Genomic DNA, 19,415 nt, shown 5'->3' with positions numbered 1-19,415 from the left:
TACTATCATTATTCTGAATTCTTTTTCAGGTAGACTGCCTATTTCCTCTTCATTTGTTAGGTCTGGTGGGTTTTTACCTTGCTCCTTCATCTGCTGTGTGTTTCTCTGTCTTCTCATTTTGCTTAACTTAACTGTGTTTGGGGTCTCCTTTTTGCAGGCTGCAGGTTCGTAGTTCCTGTTGTTTTTGGTGTCTGTCCTCAGTGGCTAAGGTTGGTTCAGTGGGTTGTGTAGGCTTCCAGGTGGAGGGGACTAGTGCCTGTGTTCTGGTGGATGAGGCTGGATCTTGTCTTTCTGGTGGGCAGGTCCACATCTGGTGGTGTGTTTTGGGGTTTCTGTGGCCTTATTATGATTTTAGGCATCCTCTCTGCTAATGGGTGAGGTTGTGTTCCTGTCTTGCTAGTTGTTTGGCATAGGCTGTCCAGCACTGTAACTTGCTGGTCGTTGAGTGGAGCTGGGTCTTGGCGTTGAGATGGAGATCTCTGGGAGATTTTCGCCCTTTGATATTATGTGGAGCTAGGAGGTCTCTTGTGGACCAGTGTCCTGAACTTGGCTCTCCCACCTCAGAGGCACAGCCCTTATGTCTGGCTGGAGCACCAAGAGCCTGTCATCCGCATGGCTCAGAATAAAAGGGAGAAAAAAAAGAAACAAAGAAGATAAAATAAAATAAATTAAAATAAAATAAAGTTATTAAATAATAATTATTTTTTAAAAAATTTAAGTAATAAAAAGAAAGAAAGAAGAGAGCAACAAACCAAAAACGATATCCACCAATGATAACAAGTGCTGAAAACTAAAAAACAAAAAAATGGACAGACAGCACCCTAGGACAAATGGTAAAAGCAAAGCTATAGAGACAAAATCACACACAGAAGTATACAAATACACACTCACAAAAAGAGAAACAGGGAAAAAAATATATATATCGTTGCTCCTGAAGTCAACATCCTCAGTTTGGGATGATTCTTTGTCTATTCAGGTATTCCACAGATGCAGGGTACATCAAGTTGACTGTGGAGATTTAATCCTCTGCTCCTGAGGCTGCTGGGAGAGATTTCCCTTTCTCTTCTTTGTTTGCACAGCTCCTGGGGTTCAGCTTTGGATTTGGTCTCGCCTCTGCATGTAGGTCACTGAGGGCATCTGTTCTTTGCTCAGGACGGGATTAAAGGAGCAGCTTATTTGGGGGCTCTGGCTCACTCAGGCCTGGGGGAGTGAGGGGTACGGATTTCGGGGCAAGCCTGCAGTGGCAGAGGCTGGTGTGATGTTGCACCAGCCTGAGGTGCACTGTGTGTTCTCCCGGGGAAGTTGTCCCTGTATCACGGGACCCTGGCAGTGGCAGGCTGCACAGGATTCCGGGAGGGGAGGTGTGAATAGTGACCTGTGCTTGCATACAGGCTCCTTGGTGGCTTCAGCAGCATCCTTAGTGTCTCATGCTCATCTCTGGGGTCCACGCTGATATCCACAGCTTGCGCCCGTCTCTGGAGCTCCTTTAAGCCACACTCTTAATCCCCTCTCCTCGCGCACCAGCAAACAAAGAGGCAAGAAAAAGTCTCTTGCCTCTTAGGCAGTTCCAGACTTTTTCCCGGACTCGCTCCCAGCTAGCTGTGGCGCACTAGCCCCCTTCAGGCTGTGTTCACGCAGCCAACCCCATTCCTCTCCCTGGGATCCGATGGAAGCCCGAGCCTCAGCTCCCAGCAGCCACCTGTCCCGGCAGGTGAGCAGACAAGCCTCTTGGGCTGGTGAGTGCTGGTCAGCACCAATCCTCCATGCAGGAATCTCTCCGCTTTGCCCTCCGCACCCCTGTTACTGTGTTGTCTTCCGTGGCTCCGAAGCTTGCCCGCTCCGCCACCCACAGTCTCCGCCTGAGAAGGGGCTTCTAGTGTGTGGAAATCTTTCCTCCTTCACAGCTCCCTCCCATTGGTGCAGGTTCTGTCCCTATTCTTTTGTCTCTTTTTTCTTTTTTCTTTTGCCCTACCCAGGTATGTGGGGAGTTCGCCTTTTAGGACGTCTGAGGTCTTCTGCCAGAGTTCAGTAGGTGTTCTGTAGGAGTGGTTCCTTATGTAGATGTATTTCTGATGTATTTGTGGGGAGGAAGGTGGTCTCCATGTCTTACTCTTCCGCCATCTTGAAGCTCCCTTTCTTTCTATGTTTGTGTTCAACTTTACTTTCTCTTTTTCTCACTGTCTTATAATTTATTTGTTTATATTCCTGGCTCCCCTAATAGATGATGTGAACCTAGAGGGCAACATCTCTGTTTTGTGTAGGTTTTCAATAAAAGGTTACTGAATCAGTGTTATTGGACATGCAGTGGTTTTTCATTTAGTTCATTTTTCATGAGCCTTGTGGGTATAATGTTTATAATCATAATGAAGGCGGCTGATTAAGCCTTTTTCAAAAATCTGCTCTTATGTGCACAAACTTTTTCTTCTTAGGCTCAGAGTTTCTGGGGAAAAAGATGTTTTACAGTCACGTACCTAAGAAAGCAAATGACATTGACCTTTCTGCCTTTCCAAAAATACCACCGATCATTTTTCAGCAGTTACCAAAGCCTTTGGCTATATTTTGGTTAAACTAGCATATTTATACTGTTTTGATACTGTACACTTAACAGAAGCCTGAAGCAACTTGTATTGAAATACTCCCATTTTGATGACATTAATGTCATTAAGAGGAGAAACCCCAAGAGGTTTCTGATCACTTACTCGCCAAATAAATACACTGGAGAATTCCACTGTCTTTTTCAATATTATATTTTATAAACATTGTTTTGCAGGCACCTGTGTTGTGATAGTTCACAAACTCAGATGGAGTGGATGGCCAACCTCTTTATCGCCCAGGTATCGTATCTGTTTCAACTAGCCAGTAAAGTATAACAACTGTTTATAGCAAATGTTAATAGGGTAGTAGTTTTCAAAGAATTTTTAATGAGTTTTATGTGTATACTTTTATTTTCTCATTCATGTTTTTTTAAATATATGAGAACCCAGATTTACTCATTACTCTTTGAAAGAAAGTCTACTCTTTGAAAGAGAGTCTACTCTTTGCTGCGTCTTTTTTTTTTTTTTTTTTGCAGTCCCACATTAATCTTTGTTTAGAAAATGTGCTCTTTTCCTTCTTGTTCTCCCCACAGCTTCCTGCTTTTTCCAGAAACAAGGACAGGAACGTACATTTCTTTAAATACATATTGTGTGCTAGATACTTCAAAAGAGTTAACTCATGTATTCCTTGCAACAAATTGCATGGCACTGCTTATAGATGAGGGAACAAAGGTTACCAAAGGCTCCATGATTTGCTTAGGACCATACATTTAGTTAGTGGTTTAACACAGAGGCACCAGAGGCCAACGTCTATACTCAATTCCCCAGTTAGTCTCCTCCCTATTGGAGCACTCACTCTTTCAGTGAAGGGTTAAATAGACCCATTAATAGGACTGGTTTCTTCCCCAACCTTGTCTGGCTGAATTCCCAGCAACGCTTCCCCACAAGAGCATTGAAATTCACTGGTAACAATTAAGTTGCCACTCTTTATTACCTAGGATGTGCTTCCCTGTTTCTCTTACAAGTGAGAAGTTAATTCACCCCCAAATCTTGTCCTTATTTGTTTTGAAAACCATTTTCTCTGTTCATGTAACTTATTAACCTTCCCAGTGGTTAATAAACACTGCTTTTCTCAGCCTAATTCTACTATTACTACCTGGGAATGCATTTTCAGAAAAAGACCAGTGGCTAACATTTTAGAGACTTTGCTTCTTTTTTGTGACTGTTTAAAAATCCAGATATTCAAGTCCTACTGTAAAAAGAGTAGGCTTGAAGTATTAGTAAGATTGGAACTATAGAGTCTAAAACTGTTACAGTGTCTGGTTATGGCACAACTAAATTGTTTTCATTTTTATAACTGAAGTCAGTAGACTCTGTAGCTGAAAATCAAGGTGTAAATAGCCAGGAAGCAGAGGTTGCTCTTACCACCAAGTTATTTCTCCCTGACTCACCTGTCCCTCATTGTGTTGGCCCCAGAGACTCAGCCCAATTACATTTCTTAAGTTCATTCCACTTCTTAGGATTAAGGTAAACACTAAGGTCCTTTTGGATTTGAGGATTTAATGGTTCACCTCCATAGGGAAAGAGACAGGAAAATAGCAAACATTAATATATACGTTAATACATACACACACACACACACACAATCCAACAGTGAGTGCCCCTTACAATGCATTCTTTCTGGTGCCCTGAATACTTTTCTAATATCCATCCCCATCCTTACCCCTGCCTCAAAAGTCTTCGGCTTACATGTCACATTCTCAGAGAAACCTTCCCTGACCTTCAGACCAATTAGACCTTCAGGCTGTAGGAACCCTTAGCATTCTTTACTTCAACACTGTCATACTAATTAAAAAGCATTTGTGTCTTTAGGTTTATGTCTGTCTTTCCTACTAAAATGTAAACTCCATGAGAGGAAGGACCTTGTCAGTCTTATTAGAACTAATTATATATTTGCATCACAGAACCCAATACATCTTACAAAGTACATGCTCAATTAGTATTTCTAAAATAGTATAGAGGATAATCTGATAAAATTTCAAATAGATATTAGTGTGATAAAACAATAAATAAAATAAGCTAGGGAAAGGAAAGCCAGTGTGACTGATATAAGGAGGACATTAATTGAGAAAGATTCTCAGGGAATACCTTTCTGAGTATCTGAAAGGTGTGCTGAGACCTGTCTGAAATGAGGGAGCCAGGTATGCAGGACAGGCAGAGCATTCCAGGGCAGGGTTAGGGGTCAGCAAGGTCCTGACATGTTATAATCTTGACTTATTCCATGACTATCATGAAGGCCTATCTGAGACAGGATGTAAGAGATAAGGAAGGCAGGGGACAGATGATGTAGTCCCAGTTTAGGAGTTTCAGTGGGAAACAAGGGAAAGATATAATCAGCTTATATTACTGGAAAATAATAATTTTGGTTCCTTTGTTGAACTGCACTGTAGAAGGTCAAAGATGGAAGCAGGAAGAACAGCTCTGTGGAAGAAGATGGCAGCTCAGACTAGGGTGGTAACAGTGGGTTGGGTAAGACATATTCAGATCCAGGAGTATTTGAAGGTAGAGGCAATAAAGCTTACAGATTGATCAGCTATAGCAGTTTGAGGAGTAGAAATCAAGGAAGAGTCCGAGTTGTTTGTTTCGCCTTGGGCAGCTGATGAATGTAGGTGACATTATCAGAGATGCAGAAGAAAATTGAGAGTTCTGTTTTGGCCACATGAAATTTGAGATGCCTGTTAGACATACAAGGGGATATGATGAGTAGCAGTTTAGGTCTATAGATCAAAAACTCAGGCAAAAGTTTGGGGCCGAAATGTAAATTTTGTGGAAGTCAGCATTTGGATTGTATTGAAAGGCCATTGGAGGATAGGGTGAGATGAGAGAGAGACTGTATGAATGAGAGAGAATTAGAACACAAAATTGGAGAGGGGAGGCTATAGGGAAAGACAGAGAAAGAGAAGACAGACAAATAAGCCCTAGGACATTCCAAACGTTAAAGGTCAAACAGAAGTGAAAAATTGAGCAAAAGAAATAAGCTTGGAGGAAGGAGGAAAACCAGGTGATACATGTAGAGAATTCTATCAAGGAATTAGAGGATAGAATATTAAACCAGCAGAGGCCCTGAGCCAACAGGAAGCAATGTGAGCAAGTGCATGTGTTCAGCATTGTGAAAAGAAATCATTGTACAACAGAGTGTGGGGCACATTTTTTCTCATATTATTGACTATATATTCTGGCCCACTGAGTGATTATAGATATGATTGGGGCAGAGTTATTTATAATCAGAGTAAATACTTATTGGAAGAGAAGGGAGCCTTGTTTATATGGCTATAGATGCAGAGAGACTGGTACATTTCATGGTGGGAAAATGAAAGTATTGGATGATTACTAATAATTTTTCAATTAAATCAGTGAGGTCACCACATGTGAGTCAGGGGTGGATATTAGAAGTGTAGGGGCAGAATAAAAGATGAGATAATACCTTCAGAGAGTGAGGGAGCCAGCTGTACTATACTAGAATATGAAGGGAAGGCTAAATGCTCACTTGAAATTTAAGGGTAAATTTAAAGTGAGATGCATCTCCAGATTGATTTTCTATTTTTTATTTCCCCTCCATCAATTTGGAGGCACCCATGGAGTAAGTATAATTGGGTTTAACTAGGCTTGGGGCTTTGCCAGGCAAGTGTGATCGAAGGAGAAGCAACACAAGACTTTATCTTATTTATAAGGAGGTGAGTATACTGATTGACCATGAAATCTAAGCCAGACTGTGAAGGAAGTGGGAAAAAATGTGAAAAGTAGAATGGTGGTGGAGAATGGACTGAAGATCTCAAGGAGTCTAAAGAATATTTAGGGTTAATGAAACTAAACTAGGTTACCTGGAAAGATGTCAAGGTCAGAAAGTGAGAGGCAGAACCATGTTTACTGCAGGATTATTCACCATAGGCAAGGTATGGAAACAACCTTAAGTGTCTATCGATGGATGAATGGATAAAGAAGATGTGTGTAGTGTGTGTGTATATACACACACATACATATATACAAACATGTATACAATGGAATATTGTTCAGCCCTAAAAAAGGAAATCTGTCATTTGGGACAACATGGATGAACCTGGAGGGCATTTTGCTAAGTGAATTAAGCCAGACAAAGACAATTACTGCATGGTATTCCATATAAAAATCAAACTCATAGAAACAGAATGGAACAGTTGGTTGCCAGGGGCTGTGGGGGAAATAGTGAGAGGCTGGTAAAAGGGTACATACTTTCAGATATAAGATGAATAAGGTCTGAGGATCTAATAGATGACATGGTGACTATAGTTCATAACACTGTATTATATAATTTAAATTTGCTAAGAGAGTAGAACTTAAATGTTCTCACCAAAAGAAACCCAGAAAGGTTAAATATGTGAGATGATAGATATGCTGATTAACTCGATGGGGGGAATCCTTTCACAATGTATGCGTGTATCAAATCATCACGTTTTACACTTTAAATATCTTACAGTTTTGTCAATTATACCTCAGTAAAGATGTGGGGAAAAAATTTGAAAAAGTGGGATGCAGAAACGAAGATTTGGGGATGTGATCACTGGTTATAATAATGAGAGTATGATCCTCAGCTATATGCTCCATGCAGTATGACTTTTGAAGTCACTTATACATAACTATAAAGGTTATCAGAACATATTACTTAGATCTAAAGATTTCTGTTATTGGGAAAAATACCTCTTGGATCAATCCAGTGAGAACTAATTAGCTGGTATTCACAGCATTGTATATCATGTCAGAAAAAAAAAATGTGTTTGAAAACTACATTTGCTCTTAGATTCCTCAAAATACCATTTAACACATATATTATACATCAGTGAGTAAAAGTGTAGGCATAATTCCTAGGATTACCTAAGTCCTTCCCAGCCAGTATTCTCCCAGCTTTACATGTTGGGAACATCCCAATTATGTAATATCAAAGTTTTTTTAACCAAGTTTAAGACCATTACATAAAAATAATAATATGAAGCTTGTAACTTTCTCTCTGATTGAAATATTGTATAATTTACCATTGTAGATTTGCTGAACCAAAGTAAGCACTTCACTGAAATCCAAGGGTAGATCTGATGCCTATGCACTAAATCTAGTAATAAATCTAGTAATAATAGGACCTGCACTGTAGGATCATTGAGGATTAAATGAGATAATATCTGTATATTGATAAGCACAAAGTCAAGCAGTCTGCCCCTCAGTATAACTTAGCTGCTATTTTATAGTGAGTATATAGTCAACATTTGTTGAAATTAGTTCTTTGCTATAAAACACGACGTTAAACTACTAATTGCAACATAAGAATAAGAATCTGTTCATTCTTTAGAGGAAAAAAATGAGTAGGCATTTAGCTATATAGTTTACCAAATGGTTTTCATTTCATCATAACATCTGTAAACGTCTCGTTGTGTGTAGTTGGTATTCTGTATTTCTTTCACAGGTTGTTGTCTGAAAATCAATGTTCTTCCCAACTTCTGAAAAGTTAATCTACCCTGAAGAATAGAAAAATTCTTTAAATATTTTTCTTTTATATGCATATCTTAAGGATTTATCATCCAAGAGATTATATTTTTAACCTATGGATATTTCTCCCCTTTGCAAAATTACCTTTTCTCCAGTCATATCTATAATTGCTCAGTGCCCAGAATATGTAGTCAATAGTTTGAGAACAAATGTGTGCCACTCTCTGTTGTACAATGATTTTCAGTATAAATGTCTGTGTACAAGGTAACGTTTCTTTGGAATTCAATTAGATGAAAATAACATTTTTCAAAAGGTCATAAAATAAAGATAATTTTTCCAATAGCCATGCCTTAGGTTGACTTGGGGTATATATAATGTCAAATTATTTTGACACTAAAGTTATCTTTGGTGGTAAGGGAAAATGAATGTACAATTGCTTTGATTACACGGTCTAAAAATGTAGACACGTATATTAATTTTCTTCCACAAAGAGATTTGCCGGTTTCCTTAAATATTTTTCCCCTTTTGGTTGGATAAGTAGTACAGAAGGCATGTATTTGACGTTTAGAAATTGAACTGAGACCTCAAAGCTCAGTTCACTTAAGAGTTTTACATCCTCACGCGGTACCACCATCAGAGTGAACATCATAATTACAAACAGCCTTCTCATGGAAAGCAGATCATCTGACTTGGATATATGAGAAAGGAGCCAAGTGACTATATAATTTGGTGTACCACATAATAAAATCACACACCCACAGCAAGAAATTTTGTTTCCACAGCATGAAAGTGATATATGGCCACCAGCTGGAAAAGAGCGAAAACGTTCTATAACCAAAACTCCCAAAATTGGAGGTTTGCCTCTAATTCCCATCCAGCATGAGAAAAATGCAACCCAAGCCTGGAGAGATATTGAGGTAAGGTTAGGATTTTATTTGTTTTTATATTAATCATAGCATTTGTTTTCTTATGTCTTAATGTGATTAAATGCATTAATTACTTCATTGGTTTCAAAAGCACAGTAATAAGCACTTTGAAAAGCACAGTAAAAATAACATCCATCAAGAAAACTTTATGAATAACCCTATGCCACTCTCTGAAGTTTTATATTTTATTAACTTCTCTTAAATGATCAATTTTAATAATGTCATTGACCACTCAATTAAATATGTACAATACCACTTTTTGTTTTTATTCCTAAAGTGGCCAAGAATGTTAAATATGTATATAGAAGTTCTGGTAATAAAAATCACAGTCTCAAATTAGCCTTACAAGTTCACTTCTAACCTCCTTAGAATGAGCCCATGGCAGAATGTCTGGAGCCATGGTAGTTAAGACTTTCCAGTAACACAATCAAATTTCAGAGGCTGGGAACCGATGGGGTGTCTCAGTTAATATAAGTAACTGCAAGATGACCCCCTGAGCATCAATAAAGAAGATTTGGCATCTTTCATGAAAACTGTGTGCTTTCCTTCTCACCTTGAAGGGCAGGGTGACCATAAGTAGCATCAGTCTTGATTCAGGAAAAAGACATAGGCTGTTTGCACTCAAAACTCATTAGACAATTTGCAACTAATGTGCATTTCAAGGCCTTAAATGAGTCCCTCAAAGCAAAAAGAAAAGCATGTAAAAGATACTGTTATTTCTTCTTGGAGCCTAGGTTTGGCCATTAAGCTGTGTGAGTTCCTTGCTTTCCAAACAGGAATAACTTTTTTTTTTTTTTTAATTTTACTGGAGTATAGTTGATTTACAACGTTGTGTTAGTTTCAGGTGTAACAGGAATAACTTTTGAAAGACAAAAGCCATTTTAATTTAGTGATCAGATTTTTTTAAAATGTTTTTCCATGACTGTCTTTCCTTGAACATTTATCTCACTGTAATATGCTTCTTCTCCAGAAGATAAAAGCTTTGAAATAATGGTTTATTCCCTTTGTTGCCTGTTCAGTCCTTATGCGCTGCTGTGATCAAAAGGAGGAATAAGACAGTAAGAACTCAGGAGCTTGTCCCTCCTGCCATTCTGCGCTTACAGGTTTTTCTTCCTAATAAACTGCTTTGCAGAACTATGGATTCCTCAGCTAATCTGGAATCTTAAAATTTTAAGAGTCATGTTTCCCAAGAACCCAGATTAGGGAACACAGAAACATAGGGAGTAGATATGTCCTACTGTGACTCCAGCTTCTCCTGACAGTGCCTCAGGATTGATTACGGAGCAAAGCAAAAAATAAATTATTAGGATCAAAATACATTAACCAGTATCCAGTACAGAACTGAGGTGATGATTGAATATATAATAATTTCTTACTTAATCCCAAATCCAGAATTTCAGAGACAATTATTTTTTAGCATACTTGAGACCAGAAAACTGTACAAAAACTGTAACAAAATCATTAAAGGCTTAAAAAACAATTTTGTGAAATACTAATTGCTAGAAAATTTGTTAGTAAACTAAACCAAGCTTTTTTGTAAATTTAGTAAATGTGGTAATTCAACAAATTTTAAAATTTAATTCTTAAAAAGAAGACAAAATTAGAATTGCAAGTTTTCATATGAACCAATAAAATATTTGTTATTGAATTAGATTTATGTAAATACGTAAGAAAATATATTAATAAAATGACAAAGTATTACTAAGAGTAGATTCATAAGAAAAATATATAGTAACATCGGGCTTCCCTGGTGGCGCAGTGGTTGAGAGTCCGCCTGCCAATTCAGGGGACATGGGTTTGTGCCCTGGTCCAGGAGGATCCCACATGCCACAGAGCGGCTGGGCCCGTGAGCCATGGCCGCTGAGCCTGCATGTCAGGAGCCTGTGCTCCGCAATGGGAGAGGCCACAACAGTGAGAGGCCCACATACCACAAAAAAAAAAAAAAAAATATATATATATATATATATATATATAGTCATATCAACAGATATATTCAAGAAGCGTTGCTTTTCAAACAAATTGTTGACAGATTGATGAATTTAGTGACTTCCCATTCCATGAGCCGTCTTGCTTTCATGAGGTTCAGTAGAAACTTGTATGAGAATACCTCCTCCAGGCAGGGAAGGCTTCCTGGAGGAGGTGACTTCCAAAATTTATTGAGTAAATTAGTAGTGAGCTAGTGAATAAGCCAGAGGAAGTAAGTTGTTGACAAAGGAAATCATACATGAAGAGGCAAATAGTGCATAAGAATGTACAAGCTAGTTGCTACCTATGGCCCTCCTACTTCCTCTTAGGTACCTACTTCATCGTGTTCATTGTGCTCAGCTTTTATCTGTAAGCTCCTAGGGATAATAAAAGCCCTTACTTCATGGCGGGGGGGGTGTTCTCTCTGCTGGGAGACACACTCCATTTCAGATCCTCATTTCCATTTAAACAAACAGTTTTCTCTAAATGCCCTCTGACACAAACTGGCATCGTCTGGACCAGCCTACCTTTTACTCTCCTAATTTCATACCTTATCAGTCTTTCTTTTTAAATTATTAAGACCTTAAGGATAGTGCAGCACATAAATGATGCCCTTCTTTCCACAGTACTGATGCCTTGGCTTTCTTTCCCCACAACATGCAAAGGCACTCCACACACCATATTGTTCATGCAAAGCACTCACTACCATCTCTTGATTTCTACCAGTTCACTTCATCATGCCTCCCCACCTTTGTATAAGGTTATGTCATATAGGCTAATATCATAGTTTTACTTGAAATTTCAGCATTACATGTATGAATATTTGGCCTCTAAATTCTGCATCTAAGAGCGTCCCAAAGTCTTTCTGCGGATAACTGAAAAGTAATGAGAACTGTATAATATATAAACCACTCTATATTGATCCTTGATTTTCCGTAATAGATGTCATGTGAAACTTTTTAGTTAGATTCATATTTATAAACTCCCAGTCACATTCCTATGCTAAATAGCCATAATTTTTACTAATCTCTCATTTTTTTTGTACTGTGATAAAATACACATAAATTTTCCATTAACCATTTTAAGTGCATAGTACATTAATTACATTCACATGGTTGTGCAACTATTACTACTATCTCTCTTAAACATATTCTAATTAAACTTTGGACTTCAACTAGATACTAAATAACTAAATATTTCTTCCTATCAGTTTTAGAGAATAAATACTTATCTGAGATGTATAATCATGAGCTTATCAGAAAATTCTAAATTGCAAAATTATTTATAATTTATGTTGATTAAAATGTTTTTATTCAGCTTGAATTTGACTTACAAAATTTCATGTCCTGATCTGCTGAAATTTAGGAAAATAGAACAGAATATTAAACATCTGAATTTTTTTAAGCTTTCTTCATTTCCTATTCACAAAATATTTATTGACCACTTCCTATGTGCTGGCACTGTGATAGGTTTGCACGTCAATGAACAAATCGAACAAAAGAATCCTTGCGTTGCATTAACTTTCTAGCAGGGCATTCAGATAATCACAAGAGATATAAGTAGCTTGTCTAGTATATATATTAGAAAGTGATGAGCACTATAGAGAAAAATAAAGAGGTGAGGTGTTGCCCTTTAAACATTATATTAGACATCCTTAGTTACAGCACTGTTTATGCTACTCAGTTTCATTCTTTTTTTTTTCAAAATAGTATTTTAAAAATTTTTTATTTTATATTGGAGTATAGTTGATTAACAATGTTGTGTTAGTTTCAGGTGTACAGCAAAGTGATTCAGTTATACATATACATGTATCTATTCTTTTTCAAATTCCTTTCCCATTAGGTTATTACAGAATATTGAGCAGAGTTCCCTGTTCTATCCAGGAGGACCTTGTTGGTTATCTATTTTAAAGATAGCAGTGCTTTGGGAAGTATGGTCATTCTGACAATGTGGATTCTTACAATGCAAGAATATGGTATATCTCTCCATCTGTTTGTGTCATCTTCGATTTCTTTCATCAGTGTCTTATAGTTTTCAGAGTACAAGTCTTCTGCGTCCTTAGGTAGGTTTATTCCTAGGTATTTTATTCTTTTTGATGAGATGGTAAATGAGATTGTTTCTTTAATTTCTCTTTCTGATCTTTCATAGTTAGTGTGTAGAAATGCAACAGATTTCTGTGTAATAATTTTGTATCCTGCAACTTTACCGAATTCATTGATGAGCTCTAGTAGTTTTCTGGTAGCATCTTTAGGATTTTCTATGCATAGTATCACATCATCTGCAAACAGTGGCAGTTTTACTTCTTCTTTTCCAATTTGCATTCCTTTTTTTTCCTTCTATTCTCTGATTGCCATGGCTAGGACTTCCAAAGCTATGCTGAAAAGAAGTGGCACAATTGAAAATCCTTCTCTTGTCCCTGACCTTAGAGGAAATCCTTTTAGCTTTTCACTGTTGGATATAATGTTAGCTTGGGGTTTGTCATATATGGTCTTTATTATGTTGAGGTATGTTCCCTCTATGCACACTTTCTGGAGAGTTATTATCATAAATGGATGTTGAATTTTGTCAAAAGCTTATTCTGCATGTATTGAGGTGATCATATGGTTTTTCTTCTTCAATTTGTTAATATGGTGTATCACACTGATTGATTTGCAGATACTGAAGAATCCTTGCATCCCTGGGATGAATCCCACTTGATCATGGTGTATGATCCTTTTAATGTATTGTTGGATTCAGATTGCTAGTATTTTGTTGAGGATTTTTGCATCTACGTTCGTCAGTGCTATATTGGCCTGTAATTTTCATTTTTTGTAGTATCTTTGTCAGGTTTTGGTACCAGGGTGATGATGGCCTCATAGAATGAGTTTGGGAGTGTTCCTTCCTCTGCAGTTTTTTGGAACACTTTCAGAAGGATAGGTGTTAGCTCTTCTCTAAATGTTTGATAGAATTCACCTGTGAAGCCATCTGGTCCTGGACTTTTGTTTGTTGGGAGTTTTTTAATCACAGTTTCAATATCAGTACTCCTGATTGATCTGTTCATATTTTCTATTTCTTCCTGGTTCAGTCTTAGGAGATTGTACCTTTCTAAGAATTTGTCCATTTCTTCCAGGTTTTCCACTTTATTAGCGTATAGTTGTTTGTAGTAGTTTCTTATGATCCTCTGTATTTCTGTGGTGTCTCTGTAACTTCTCTTTTTTCATTTCTGATTTTATTGATTTGAGCCCTCTCCCTTTTTTCCTTGATGAGTGTGGCTAAAGGTTTATCAATTTTATTTTTTCAAAGAACCAGCTTTTTAGTTTCATTGATACTCTGTTGTTTTCTTCATTTCTATTTCATTTATTTCTGCTCTGATCTTTATGATTTCTTTCCTTCTACTAACTTTGGGTTTTTCTTCTTCTTTCTGTAGTTGCTTTAAGCATAAGGTTAGGTTGTTTATTTGTAATTTTTCTTGTTTCCTGAGGTAAGATTACATTGCTGTAAACTTCCCTCTTAGAACTGCTTTTGCTGCATCCATAGGTCTTGGATCAGTGTGCTTTCGTTTTCATTTGTCTCTGGGTATCTTCTGATTTCCTCTTTGATTTCTTCAGTGATCCATTGGTTGTTTAATAGCATATTTTTTAGCCTTCACATGTTTGTGTTTTTTACGGGTTTTTTTCTTATAGTTGATTTCTAATCTCATATTGTTGTGGTCGGAAAAGATGCTTGATGATTTCAATTTTCTTAAATTTACTGAGGCTCACTTTATGGCCCAGCACATGGTCTGGAGAATGTTCCATGTGCACGTGAGAAGAATATGTATTCTGCTGCTTTGGGATGGAATGCTCTATAAATCTCAGTTAAGTCCATCTGGTCTAATGTGTCATTTAAAGTGTGTTTCCTTACTGATTTTTTGTCTGGATGATCTGTCCGTTGATGAAAATGGGGTGTTAAAATCCCTATTATTGGTTACTGTCGATTTCTCCTTATATGGCTGTTAGTATTTGCCCTATATATTGAGGCACCTATTTTGGGTTCTTATATATTTACAATTGTATCTTCTTCTTGAATTGATCCCTTGATCATTGTGTGGTGTCCTTCTTTGTCTCTTGTAACAGTCTTTATTCTAAAGCCTATTTGTCTGATATGAGTATTGCTACTCCAGCTTTCTTTTGATTTCCATTTGCATGGAACGCCTTTTTGCATCCCCTCACTTTCAGTCTGTATGTGTCCCTAGATCTGAAGTGCATCTCTTGTAGACAGAATATATATAGGGGTTTTTTGTTTGTTTGTTTTTTGCGGTACGCGGGCCTCTCACTGTTGTGGCCTCTCCCGTTGCGGAGCACAGGCTCCGGACGCGCAGGCTCAGTGGCCATGGTTCATGGGCCCAGCCACTCTGCGGCATGTGGGATCCTCCTGGACCGGGGCACGAACCCGTGTCCCCTGCATCGGCAGGCAGACTTTCAACCACTGTGCCACCAGGGAAGCCCTAGGGGTTTTGTTTTTGTATCCATTCAGCCAGTCTGTTTTTGGTGGGAGCATTCATTCCATTTAGATTTAAGGTAATTATCAATATATATGTTCTTATTGCTATTTTGTTAATTGTTTTGGATTTGTTTTTGCAGCTCTTTTTTCTTCCCTTCCTCTTTTGTTCTCTTGTGAATTGATGACTAACTTTAGTGTTGTGTTTGGATTCCTTTTTCTTTGAGTGTATCTATTGTAGATTTTCAGTTTGCAGTTACCGTGAGGTTTTGATACAGCAGTCTATATACAAACAAGATTGTTTTAAGTTGCTGGTCTTTTCATTTCAAATGCATTTCCAATATCCTGCATTTGTGCTCTCCTCATCTCACAGTTGCTGGTTTTGGTAATCATATCTGTGTGCAGATGATTTCCTACCTTTACTGTATGTTTGCCTTTGCCAGAAAGCTTTTCCATTTGTAATTTTCTTGTTTCTAGTTGTGGCCCTTTCTTTTCTGCTTTGAGAAGTTCCGTTAGCATTTGTTGCAAAGCTGGTCTGGTGGTGCTGAATTCTCTTAGCTTTTGCTTGTCTATAAAGCTTTTGATTTCTCTCAAATGTGAATGAGCACCTTGCTGGATAGAGTATTCTTGGTTGTAGGTTCTTCCCTTTCATCACTTTAAATATATTGTGCCACTCCCTTCTGGCTTGTAAAGTTTCTGCTGAGAAATCAGCTGTTAACCTTAGGGGAGTTCCCTTGTATGTTATTTGTCTCTTTTCCCTTGTTGCTTTTAATGTTCTTTCTTTGTCTTTAATTTTTGTCAATTTGATTACTATGTGTCTCGGCATGTTCTTTTTGGGGTTATCCTGCCTGGGACTCTCTGTACTTCCTGGACTTGGGTGACTGTTTCCTTTCCCATGGTAGGGAGGTTTTCAGCTATTATCTCTTCAATTATTTTCTCAAATCCTTTGTCTCTCTCTTCTCCTTCCAGGACTCCTGTAATGTGAATGTTGGGGCATTTAATGTTGTCCCAGAGGTCTCTTAGACTGTTTTCACTTCTTTTCATTCTTTTTTCTTTATTCTGTTTTGCAGCATTGATTTCCACCATTCTGTCTTGCAGCTCACTTATCCGTTTTTCTGCCTCAGCTATTCAGCTATTGATTCCTTCTAGTGTATTTTTCATTTCAGTTATTGTGTTGTTCATCTCTGTTTGTTCTTTAGTTCTTCTAGGTCTTTGTTAAACTTTTCTTGTAACTTCTCAATCTGTGCCTCCATTCTTTTCCTGAGATCTTGGATCATCTTGCAGTATCATTACTCTGAATTCTTTTTCTGGTAGATTGCCTATCTCTGCTTCACTTAGTTGTTCTTCTGGGGTTTCATCTTGTTCCTTCATCTGGGAAATACTCCTCTGCCATCTCATTTCCACAGGCTGCAGGATTGTAGTTCTTGCTTCTGCTGTCTGCCCTCTGGTAGATGAGGCTAAGGGACTTGTGCAGGCTTCCTGGTGGGAGGGACTGGTTCCTGCCCAATGGTGGATGAAGCTAAGTCTTGTCCTTCTGGTGGGCAGGGCCATGCTCAGGAAGACTTTAAGCAGTCTGTCTGCTGATGGGTGGTGCTGTATTGGTTGTTTGGCCTGAGGCATCCCACCACTGGAGCCTACAGGCCGTTGGGTGGGGCTAGGTCTTGGGGAGGAAATGGCAGCCTCCAGGAAAGCTCACACCAATGAGTACTCCCGAGAACTACTGCTGCCAGTGTCTTTGTCCCCGACAGTGAGCCACAGCCTCCCCCCTGCCTCTGCAGAAGACCCTCCAATACTGGCAGGTAGATCTGGCCCAGTCTTTTATGAGTTCATTCCTTTTTTTTCCCTGGGTCCTGGTGTGCATGAGACCTTGTGTGTACCCTCCAAGAGTGGAGTTTCTGTTTTCCCCCAGTCCTGTGGAATTCCTGTGATCAAACTCTGCTGGCCTTCAAAGCCAGATTCTCTGGGGGCTCCTCCTCCTGTTGCCAGACCCCCAGGCTGGGAAGCCTCATGTGAGGCTCAGGACTTTCACTCCTATGGGATAACTTCTGTGGTATAATTATTTTCCAGTTTTGTGGGTTACCCACCTGGCAGATATGGGATTTGATTTTATCACAATTGTGCCCCTCCTGCCATCTCCTGTGGCTTCTTCTTTGTCTTTGGATGTAGGGTATCTTTTTTGGTAGGTTCTGGCTTTCTTTTTTTGGTTCATGGTTGTTCAGCAGTTAGTTGTGATTTTTGGTGTTTTCCTAAGAAGGGGTGAGCTCACGTCCTACTACTCTGCCATCTGCAAAATAGTCCCATTCTTAATATTATATACTACCCCTTTTATTTCATCTTCTCTCTCTCAAACATTTGTAATATAATAAAAAAATTTTCTTTGGATTTCTTCTTTCTGTGCTTTTTAATTTTTACTAGGGAAATATTGAAGAAATTCCTTCAATTCTTGTTTGTGAAAAGAAAAATGACTATGCCTTCCTGCCCTGACCCAATTTTTTGGGTAGCCTTTTGCTGTGGCTCCATATCCACTAGATGCTTGCTTCTCTGTTGTTCATTCTTTTATCTTACATTTGATGAGGTTGTAGTCACCTTTGAGAAACTCATGAGAGTTCTGGATGCCAGTACTTGCCCAGTCACAAGACACCCTGAACGCTAGTTAGGAAAGTGCACCTCTGTCCCAATGCAAGTTGTGTCTTGATGGATTTCTGGTACCTGTAGGCACTTAAAGTTCACTGAATGAATGTGTGCTTTAATCCACTGATACAAAAGTGGGTTTTAATACACAACTATATATACCTTTCAGTATTTTCCTAAGTATATCTATGGGTATATATTTCTGTGGGATTCTAATAGGGTATTATGTGGGGAAAAGATTTCACTAGTCAAATATTTGGGGAAGAGAAAATAGAAAAAGAAGTCAGATTTTTCTGCTGTAATATTTCTTAGCTTCTTTAATATGCTAATATGTATTGTGACTCTCAAAGAGGGATCTGTAGTACAGAGCATTTCCTGGACTCATGGCCACGGAGACTCCCTTTTTCCTCTGTCCTTTGGGTATAACACTGTAGGAATTACAGATGCATGAATATGTGACACATATAAGCGGCACTGAATTGGAAGAGGCAAGTTTGAAATGAGAGTTAATTTGAATAACTAACTTGAAAGACATCTTTGAAGTGGTATGCTAAATGCTTGTTAAAATGAATTTCCATGATCTCCATTTCAGTTGATTTTGTAGCTCTAAGATCAGTCTATAAATTCAGACATGCTGCTTGTACCAAAGTCATGTTAGAACCTAAATCATAGAAATAAATTCTAATACAAGAAGCATCAACTTTTATGTGCAGAGTATTCTTTAAAAAAAGTGTTCCAGATCTTGCTTCCCTGTGAGATGTTTTGTTTTATTTTTAGAGTGCAAAAGCAGAACTCGAAAGGCTACGGCTCAGTGCAAAGCGTGACCAAGAGCCTGGGGATGGCACCTTAAGGGAGAGAGCCTCCATCGTGGCCCAGTGCCTGGAGCACAAGGATGAGAAACTTCGAAGTCGAACCAGAAAACATTGGAGTTTCAACTGTCTGGAGGACACAGAGGCTGAGGTCCTTCAAGGGCAACAGAAAGGCCAGAAAGGCCTAAAGACATTGAGGAAGACTGAGGACAGGAATGGCAAAGCTACTTTGGACTCTAATAATAAGTTACCACCAAAGGTCATCGAAGAGCTTAGTGTGGTTCTACAGCGGGCAAGAACCCTTCCAAAAGAGTCACAGCCTGAGTAGATGGTGTAAAAATAAATAAAATGACTTGTCTTGCAAATTATTTTTTTAAATATTGTGTACAATGTATGTGTGCAAACCAGAAACCAAAATATATTTCATGGTTGGTGAGATCTGTCTAGCTATCCTTAACCATTTAAAGAGCATTTTAAACTATGTATGTATATATAAGTGTAAATTCACTGTGTTTTGTTCTGAACAAAGCCTGTACAGTTCAGCTATATTAACCTTGTGTAGGAAGGCATTGGGTTACTTT

At 38.3% G+C, this 19,415-nt stretch overlaps 1 protein-coding gene across 1 annotated transcript in view; it reads left to right on the top strand.

Moving 5' to 3' along the window:
- The window catches only part of ARAP2 (ArfGAP with RhoGAP domain, ankyrin repeat and PH domain 2), a gene marked incomplete at both ends in the record, with an annotated part of 189,236 nt that extends 170,074 nt beyond the window's left edge, over nt 1–19,162 (top strand). The window contains 3 exons of the mRNA XM_082838650.1: nt 2,771–2,834; nt 8,828–8,962; nt 18,803–19,162. Of these exons, the coding sequence (XP_082694776.1) occupies nt 2,771–2,834; nt 8,828–8,962; nt 18,803–19,162 (559 nt within the window). The remainder of the gene's footprint in view (nt 1–2,770; nt 2,835–8,827; nt 8,963–18,802) is intronic.
- Between the last annotated feature and the right edge of the window lie 253 nt (nt 19,163–19,415).

This window comes from Leucopleurus acutus (genome assembly GCF_964270905.1).
Source record: "Leucopleurus acutus genome assembly, chromosome: 4".
Classification (NCBI taxonomy): Eukaryota; Metazoa; Chordata; class Mammalia; order Artiodactyla; family Delphinidae; genus Leucopleurus; species Leucopleurus acutus.
The sequence above is the reverse complement of the archived record's forward strand: the minus strand, read 5'-3'. Positions and strand labels throughout refer to the sequence as shown.